General features: G+C 43.5%; 1 protein-coding gene across 1 annotated transcript; it reads left to right on the top strand.

Moving 5' to 3' along the window:
* The first annotated feature begins 1135 nt into the window (after positions 1-1135).
* LOC124716689 (keratin, type II cytoskeletal 1-like) lies at positions 1136-9233 on the top strand. The gene is made up of 2 exons (XM_047243229.1): positions 1136-1315; positions 8319-9233. The coding sequence occupies exons 1-2, from the start codon at positions 1136-1138 to the stop codon at positions 9231-9233; spliced, it is 1095 nt and encodes a 364-aa protein (XP_047099185.1).
* The last annotated feature ends 862 nt before the right edge of the window (positions 9234-10095 follow it).

Below are 10095 nucleotides of genomic sequence, written 5' to 3'. Positions count from 1 at the left end.
AGTCGTTCTTCCCGCGAACCATACGCGACTGGAACAGGAAAGGGAGGTAATGACAGTGGCACGTAAAGTGCCCTCCGCCACACACCGTTGGGTGGCTTGCGGAGTATAAATGTAGATGTAGATGTAGATAGAAGACTGTTTTGATGCAGCTCTCCGTGCTACGCTATCCTGTGAAAGCCTCTTCATCTCCGAATAACTACTGCATCTTACATCGTTCTGAATCTGCTTACTATATCCATTTCTTGGTCTCCCTCTACGATTGTACCACCCACACTCCGGTACTGAATTGGCGATCCCTTGATGTCTCAGAGTGTGTCTTATTAACTGATCCCTTCTTCTGGTCGTGCTGTGCTATAAATTTCTTTTCTTCCCAATTCTGTTCACTACGTCCTCAATAGTTCCATAATCTACCGTTTAATTTTCAGCACTCTTTTGTAGTACTATATTTCAGAAGCTCCTATTCTTTTTTTGTCGAAATTGTTAGTCTTCCATATTTTACTTCCTTAGAGGGCTATACTCCGTACAAATACGTCCAGAAAGACTTCCTAACACTGAAATCTACATTCGACGTTAACAAATTTCTCTCCTTCAGAAACACTTTTCTCGCTGTTGCCAGCCTACATTTTATATCCTCTCTCCTTCGGCAGTCATCAGTTATTTCACTGCAGAAATAGCAAAACTCGCCTAGTGCTTTTAGTGTCTCTTTTGCTAATGTAATTCCTTACCATGACCTGATTTAATTCGACTGTATTCCATCGTCTTTGTTTTGCTTTTGTTGATGGCTACCTTATATCCTTTAGGACACTGCCCATTACGTTCAACTGCTCTTCCAAGTCCCTTTGCTGTCTCTGACAGAATTATGATGTCCTCGGCAAACACCAAAGTTTTTTTTCTTCTCGCTGAACTTTAGGTCATATCTCAATTTTTCCTTTGGTTTCTTTTACTGCTTGGTCAAAGTACAGTTTCAATAAGATCGGCGATGGGCTACAACCCTGTCTCACTCCCTTCTCAACCACTGCTTCCCCCTTCACGCCACTCGACTCTTGTAACTGCCGCCTAGTTTCCTGTACATGTTGTAAATAGCCTTTCGCTCGCTGTACTTTACCCCTGATTACCATTCTCTAGCCGAGTCTAAATGTATCGTGAAACGACAAAAGACAAAGCAGCGAGCGAGCCGGTGGCACGTGCGCTCGGAGAAAGTCTACAGGCGGCCGGTAGCTTCCCGCTGGACGAGTTCTCGCGACATTCCTCGCAAAAGGCGCGCCCACCGCTCTACGCCGTCTGCAGTCCGACACAGAATCGACGGCCACCGGAAGTGCGTGCACGCACTCGCTTGGAAGTCACTTAGGCGGTTTCGCAATCCTCTGGCCATTTGGGGACCGGCGGTGTCTCCCGCATCGCCGAGTCCACCGCCGGAGAAAGTCGCGCGGGGAAAGATGATTTAATTTCTTCCGAGGCGCGTCCGTCTCTTTCTCCCTGTCGCCCTTACCGCCCTGCCTTAAGCGCCGAAGAAGTTTACAGGGGATCCGACCACCTGTGACACTCGCCCGCCAACTGGTTGCTCGCTCGAGAGAGATCCGGGGAAGTTAGCCTTACGATATGGTGTGGACCGGCTTCGATCTCGAAAACTTGCCCCCGTTGCTGTGCGCAGGAAACTGGGAGACCACCGAGCAGGTGGAGGGAGCGTATATATAGTGGACGAGGGGGCTGGTCAAGGCATCAGTTGACGTCCTCTGGCAACTGGCAACGACTCAAGCAACATGAGGACCGCTGCTCTGGTGAGTGCCTGGGTGTCCCACAGGGGTTCATTTCGGAACCAATAGTCTTCAAATACGCTAATGGAAGTTTATTAAAAGTGCTATTGCACTTAAATCAGCTGATAATGAGAATTTCTAATATTGCTAGTAGTTTCAGTTGTCAAAAATCATCGTCAGACACCTGCAATACATAAACCATCAAAAAGTTATAAAAATCAAGAAAGACAATTGCTGTAGAATCATACTTGTTTTTTAACCACAGTATCAGTACGGATACGTACACGATGTTCTCTCCCGTTCTACATATCGTGAAAATCGCAGACTGAACATGAGGAAGTAATACATAAACTTTTAATATTATTCAAATGATCCAAAGCGTCAGTAATAAAACAGCACTGCACAACCTAACCGTAGTTAGTAAGGTATTGGAAATATTTCGTAGTAGCTGAGGCTATTTTTGAGAATATCTGCAAACACTGTGGTACCATCTTCTGTAAATAACACTGTATACGTTATGAATGCTGGGCTCCATGTGGTTCCCAAGTTGTGCAGCGACCGTAAACTATAGAATTACCAAGTAAGCAGCAACCAGTCGCAAAAACATGTTTCCATTATTTACTTTTGCAAATCGATTTCAACAGATGGCTGTTAACCAGTTGAATTAGATTTGCAAAAGTAAATAAAGAAAACATGTTTTTGCGACTGGTTGCTGCTTACTTGGTAATTCTACTGTATACGTTGCTTTTTCTTAATTAAAAAAGTGAATTTTCAATTTTTAGAAGTCATCGGTGACTGACTGATGTAAATACTCGAGAGAGATCCGGGGAAGTTAGCCTTACGATATGGTGTGGACCGGCTTCGATCTCGAAAACTTGCCCCCGTTGCTGTGCGCAGGAAACTGGGAGACCACCGAGCAGGTGGATTAAAAGAACTTTTTCTGAGTTAATCCTTACTCGAAGCGCAATATCCATTCAACCAGCCTTCGATACGTAGTCTTCTGCTTTAGCACATCGAAGACACATATGATAAAACATACACTCACATACACACACACACACACACACACACACACACACACACACACGTCCGTATGCATACACGCCCCTGCACACATCCATACACACAAGAATCACACAATTATTAGAACAAATGTATAAACATTTTTACGTTAGATCATTATTTATCTAACCATTACAAAGATAAATATCTATTTATATGAGGTTAACTAAAGGTATAGCCTAACTTTCAGAAAACGTTAATCACAAACACAAACAGAAAACATATCACGTGACGATGCGTCTGGGAACTCTTTATTTTCATGTTACGAATCATTATCTTCGAACTGTTCATAGTACACTGATCAGGGGAAACATTTGGGAATAAAACTTATCAACAGAGAAATATAAACTCTACCTAACACACATCGCACTCTTTGTTACGTCTGGCAATGTTATAAGTCACAAACATTGTTTGTGACTATTTGTTAGGGAATAGTGTTCTTCCATCCACACTAAACTTACGTACTTACAAAGCTCTTTTAAAGAGCACTATCCGATGTGCTAAGACATATGCTTTAATCAGTACGACGAAACATCAACCCTGTGCTCCTCCATGCTTCAGCGTTAATGCTCGCGATTTCTAAACACCAGATTGCTTGAGAAACGGACGGCAAGAGGTGGACCAAATCCCTGGATGCCACAACGTCTGCACCCAACTGTACTAGATTTTTATTTCAGGGGGAGTTTGACATTTGCGACGTATGGAATCCCGCTGTAAGATGCGGAGGGGCATGGGGTGCATATTTTGTAAAACTGTGAGCTGTACGCAGTCGTTCAGGGATACAACAGCGCATCCTATGCTTAAAATGACCTCTTGGTGATGTATGCAGCTGTGCTAACGGAGCGCTGTTTGAACAATTCGTGTAAGAAAGTATTTCAAGCGAAACAGTGATACGTTCCGTCCCTGAGCGTTTTTAACCATTACAGCACTACAAAGAGTGCTAATATAGAAATAAAGCGTTTCCGTAAAATAGTTTTGTCAGCCCATCTATGGATACATTATTTTATAGAAACCACAGGAGCATTAGACATACCGAATTCCTCTTATGTGTATCAAAGTGTTCAGATACCACCTATGTGTTGTTTTGTGCTAGGCAGTCTCATGTGCAAAATGTGAACTCTTCCATGTAGATGAAGCAAAGTTACGTATGTTTCTGATACTAGTCTCCCGGTAATACAAAACAAATCAATACCACAGTTTTAAATACCGTTTTTTCATTAAGGTAGGTAGGCCACAGCTGACCAAAAAGATATTCTATAATATTGGTTTCGATGTCACAGTTACCCATGAAGTATCATAAAATATCAATGCACCATATTACGTAGTTAATTATATATATTTCAAACTGGACTAATGCAATTTTTATGAAATTCCTATATCAACAAATAGTGCGTCCCAGAAAGAATAGTCAATATTGAGGGATATGACTGAACGAAGCGAAAGAGTCTAGAAAACATGAGCTCTGAAATGCACGCCTTAAGAGCCATTAGCACTTCTTCGTATTCGATACTGTGAAACAGATCTCCTCTACTGAAAGCTTTAGATTTTATTTTGGAAAGAAAAAATTGGCTGATGAACATTGACTCTAAAATGCATACGTCAAGTGCAATGAACACTTGTTTTGGTGGAAGATACGTTTTGCACAGTAGCGAAGATGAGCAAGTGGTCACAGTTCTTAAGGTATGCACTTTTAGAGCCCATGGTTACTAGACATCTCGTTCATGTTTGGCGTCATACTATTCCTCCCTGAATGTGGAAGGCAGAAAAGAGTATCCCTTAGTAGAGATCTGTTTCACAGTATCAAAGATGAAGATGTGCTCTTAGCTCATCAGGTATGCGTTTTAGAGGCCACATTTACGTGAGATTCTTGCTTCGAATGAACGTTCTTGCCATATCCCTGAATACTGACCATTCCTTCTGGAAGATCCTGTACATACTCGAAAAGTGACTGTACAATGCATGCTGGGGATCACATCGAATCAGTATTATCGAATTTCTGTACTACTGCATTCTATTGATGGCGTGCTTTCGCGATTGCGTTCGCGTCCTGAACATCATTCTCTTCGTTTATGTATTCTTGTTGCTGTGGTCTTTACTCCGAAGACTGGTTTGATGCAGCTCTCCATACTACTCTACCCTGTGTAAATCTCTTCATCTCTGAATAACTACTGCAACTTACACCCTTCTGAATCTGCTTATTGTATTCGTCTCTTGATCTCCCTCTGCAATTTCTACCATCCACATTTCCCTCCAGTGCTAAATTAGAGATTCCTTTATATCTCAGAATGTGTCCTATCGCCGATCCCTTCTGATAGTTAAGTTGTGACACAAATTTCTTTTCTCCCCAGTTCTGTTCAGTACCTCCTCATTAGTAGCGCGATGTACCCATCTAATTTTCAGCATTCCTTTGTAGCACCACATTTCAAAATCTTCTATTTCCTGCTTGTCTTAACTGTTAATCGTCCACGTTTCAGTTCTATACAAGGCTACAATCCACATAAATACTTTAAAAGGCTTCCTAGCACTTAAAGATGTATTATGTGTTAATAATTTCTCTTTTTCATAAACGCCTTTCTTTCCATTGCCAGCCTACGTTTTATATCCTCTCCATTTCGGCCATCATCAGTTATTTTTATACCCAAATAAGAAAAATTATTTAATACTTTATCTCGACCCCTAATAAAATTTCCTCGGCATCACCTGATTTAATTCGACTACATTCCACTGCCAATGTTTTGCTTTTGTTGATGTTCACCTTATAACCTCCATTTAAGACACTATCCATTCCTTTCAACTGCTGTTTCACTCCCTTTCCTGTCTCTGACAGAATTGAAATGTTATCAGAAAACGTCTATATAGGGACGTCGTGTTACGCTTCGTTTGATTAAAACTTTTATCATTTTCGATTTTACGGAACATTCGCCGTCCATTAAAACATACGGCATTCTGTTAGCCAAGTATTATACTTCTCTAACAAATTACATATTGGCGAAGATACTACGTGTGCTCGTATCTAGGTTAGTTGTGGATGATGTTGTACAGTGTCGAGAGTCGTTTGGAAACATACGAAGATGGAATCTGCCATTTGACTTTGTAATCTTACCCTCCCGCACATCACTATTAAAATTCTCATTCGAATCCTGCCTCGCGCATGGATGTGTGTGATGTCCTTAGGTTGGTTAGGTTTAAGTAGTTCTACGTTCTAGGCGACTGATGACCTCAGATGTTAAGTTCCATAGTGCTCAGAGCCATCTGAACCATATCTTTCAACATCACACCGTTTTTACATTTTCCACATCTAAAAAAAGAACTTATAATTACATTGTTGGTGACAAACTTAGAAAGCGTCTTCTTCCATCAGAGGCATGCCCACCACTACTCACATTTTGCGGTACTCACATTATTGCAAAGAGTTTAGAAAGCAAAAGAGTGTACAAGCTTTCTTTACCAAAGGAGAATCTTTACCAAATTATATTATTATTTAATAAATAAATCCAGAAACAAATTTAATAATTACAATTGGATTGTACAATTAATGACGTGAATTTTAAGAATGTCAAAAATTTCGTTGTTTTTGTTGTTGTTGTTGTTGTTGTGGTCTTCAGTCCTGAGACTGGTTTGATGCAGCTCTCCATGCTACTCTCCCAGTACCTACTGCAGCCTACATCCTTCTGAATCTGCTTAGTGTATTCATCTCTTGCTCTCCCTCTACGATTTTTACCTTCCACGCTGCCCTTCAATACTAAATTGGTGATCCCTTGATGCCTCAGAACATGTCCCACCAACCGGTCCTTTCTTCTTGTCACGTTGTGCCACAAACTCCTCCCCAATTCTATTCAATACCTCCTCATTAGTTATGTGATCTACCCATCTAATCTTCAGCATTCTTCTGTAGCACCACATTTCGAAAGCTATTCTTCTCTTCTTGTCCAAACTATTTATCGTCCATGTTTCACTTCCATGCATGACTACACTCCATACAAATACTTTCAGAAACGACTTCGTGACACTTAAATCAATACTCGATGCTAACAAATTTCTCTTCTTCAGAAACGCTTTCCTTGCCATTGCCAGTTTACATTTTATATCCTCTCGTTATTTCAAATATTTTGATAAGAAGAGCAATTTTAACCATACATACAGATTGTAACAAATTAATTTCTTTGTATGCATTTTAGCCTGAAAGGTAACACATCCTATACAAAAACGTATGTAATTCTTTCAACGAAACATCCGAGATAATTTTGACCTATGCAAGAATCGGTAGTATGCAAGGTATCCGTTATCTCTACAAAAAGAGTGTAATGTTAGAGGGGGCTGATTCTTTATAACTTGCATTTCTTGCTTGCAAGATGACCTGTATTAGTGAAGTTTGCTATGTTTCCACATTTAGGATTCTTCCTGAATTGTTAAAGATTCATTGAGAAAAAGTTCTATTCCTCCTTCTTCATCATAAAATGGGTGTGAGAAACGTTGCTCTGTAATTTTGTTCTTCTGATTACATCTACATCTACATTTATACTCCGCAAGCCACCCAACGGTGTGTGGCGGAGGGCACTTTACGTGCGACTATCATTACCTCCCTTTCCTGTTCCACTCGCGTATGGTTCGCGGGAAGAACGACTGCCGGAAATCCTCCGTAAACGCTCTAATCTCTCTAATTTTACATTCGTAATCTCCTCTGGAGGTATAAGTAGGGGGAAGCAATATATTCATCCAGATACGCACCCTCTCGAAACCTGGACAGCAAGCTACACCGCCATGCAGAGCGCCTCTCTTGCAGTGTTTGCCACTTGAGTTTGCTAAACATCTCCGTAACGCTATCACGCTTACCAAATAACCCTGTGACGAAACGCACTGCTCTTCTTTGGATCTTCTCTATCTCCTCTATCAACCCGATCTCGTACGGATCCCACATTGATGAGCAATACTCAAGTATAGGTCGAACGAGTGTTTCGTAAGCCATCTCCTTTGCAGATGGACTACATTTCCTAAGGACGCTCCCAATGAATCTCAACCTGGCAGCCGCCTTAGCAACAATTAATTTTATACGATCATTCCACTTGAAATCGTTCCGTACCCTTAATCCCAGATATTTTGCAGAAGTAACTGCTACCAGTGTTTGTTCCGCTATCATATAATCATACAATAAAGAATCCTTCTTTCTATGTATTCGCAATACATTACATTTGTCTATTTTAAGGGTCAGTGGTCACTCCCTGCACCAAGTGCCTATCCTCTGCAGATCTTCCTGCATTTCGGTACAATTATCTAATGCTGCAACTTCTCTGTATACTACAGCATCATCCGCGAAAAGCCGCATGGAACTTCAGACACTACCTACAAGGTCATTTATATGTATTGTGAATAGCAATGGTCCCATAACACTCCATATCAGAGTAAAGATGAGCTTCTGTGAAACGCGTGTTATCTTTAACGACAGCAGGTTTTGTTCGTGAGGAGTTACCGAGAAGCAGTTACTGTACACCTCTGTCTCAACAGGTATACCTCGCCGCCGTGCTGGTCGCGTCAGCACTAGCGGAAGAGGCACGCAGCAGTTACACGGCCAAGAAGCACGACAAACGTGGCATCCTCACCGGGGCGCACTCCATCGGCGACTTCATCGGTGGAGGAGCCCTTCTGGGCGGGGGCATCGGAGGTGGCTACATCGGCAGCGGCCTGGGCTACGCCGGGGGCTACGGTTACGGTGGTGGTCTGAGTGCTGGCGCCATCGGCCTCGGATCCGGACTCGGCGCCGGATCTCTGGGAGGCGGCGGCATCGGACTTGGCGGAGGCGCCGTCGGCATCGGCGGGCCCATCGTGACAGTCCAGCCCACAGAGACCGTGGTGCAGACCGTCAGGGTACCGGTCCTCCAACCCGTCGCCGTCCCAGTCGACCGCCCCGTTCCCGTCCCCCAGGCAGTCCCAGTTCCGGTCAACCGTCCAGTCCCTGTACCCCACCCGGTGCCCGTCAGGGTCCCCCACCCAGTGCCCGTGTCCGTCCCCAGCCCCTACCCCGTGGAAGTGCCCAGGCCCGTGCCGGTCGCTGTCAACAGGCCGGTCCCCGTACCGGTACCCCAGCCGTACCCCGTCCGCGTCCCCCAGCCGGTCCCGGTCGGAGTACCCCAGCCCGTACCGGTCCGCGTGCCCGTGGCCCAGCCCATTGCAGTCCCGGTGCCGGTCAGCTCCGGCTTCTCCGGTGGTGCCATCCTAGCCGGCGGCGGTCTCGGGTCCGGACTCGGAGGAGGCTACGGTCTCGGCGGCGCGGCGCTGTCGTCCGGGTACCTCGGCTCTGGACTCCTGGCTGGTGGATACGGCTCCAGTGGGATACTGTCGTCCGGTCTGTACGGTGGTGCCTACTCTGGCAGCCTACTGTCTGGGCATGGCTACGCTGGAAGCTACAAGAGCTACCATTAAAGCTCTCATCCAGCACTGACGTGTCAGAAGACTGCCTTTGGTGAGGATCTCGACATCTGTCCCCAAATTAGTGAGGATGTGTGGACCAAACCATGAATTGGAGGTGGCTCCTAAATGGTGTCGAATGGGCTTTAAAGTACCTGAAAAGCAGCTTTCTCATACCAAACAGCAGACCTCCACTCCACATTATGCCCTGTTTGTTCGTCTTCATTCACTTACATTTTCTTCATTTCATTAATGTGAGACTGCCACTCGATTTTCATAAATTTCGCCACTGATATGTAATCACTTTTGTACTTACTTAGAATGTATGTCATTGCTATGGCTTTGCAATAAAGATACTGTTTTAAGTAGAAATTATATACTTTTTAATAAAATCAAAGCCCTCGCCGCAAACAAAAAAATGTTCAAATGTATGGGAAATATTATGGGACTTAACTCCTAAGGTCATCAGTCCCTAAGCTTACACACTACTTAACCTAAATTATCCTAAGGAGAAACACACACACACCCATGCCCGAGGGAGGACTCGAACCTCCGCCTGGACCAGCGGCATTCACAAACAGGAAGCCTTTGGTAAGTTACTGATGTCATTAAAAAAGATAGTTCTTTTGCGGATTTCTTCAAATGGACAGATCAGCAAATCAAGTTACATTTCTTTTTGCGTTCGTACATGAAAGTTTTAATAGTTCAGAATGATTCTACAAGTACTTAATGTCCCGTCAGTATGTTATTTAAGTCAAAGTAGAATCTGAGTTGAAGAAGGATGGCATAAGAAATCAACTTTCAGTTTGGTGTTTCTAAACGAAAAGCTTGCCTCTGTGTACACTACTGGCCATTAACATTGCTACACCACGAAGTT

Source organism: Schistocerca piceifrons, chromosome 9 (assembly GCF_021461385.2).
Source record: "Schistocerca piceifrons isolate TAMUIC-IGC-003096 chromosome 9, iqSchPice1.1, whole genome shotgun sequence".
Classification (NCBI taxonomy): domain Eukaryota; kingdom Metazoa; phylum Arthropoda; class Insecta; order Orthoptera; family Acrididae; genus Schistocerca; species Schistocerca piceifrons.
The sequence above is the reverse complement of the archived record's forward strand: the minus strand, read 5'-3'. Positions and strand labels throughout refer to the sequence as shown.

Coding starts and splice junctions, on each gene's coding strand:
- LOC124716689 (XM_047243229.1), top strand. CDS start 1,136: ATGTATCGTGAAACGACAAAAGACAAAGCAGCGAGCGAGCCGGTGGCA. Junction 1,316..8,318: donor AGAATCGACGGCCACCGGAA/GTGCGTGCACGC, acceptor CTGTCTCAACAG/GTATACCTCGCCGCCGTGCT.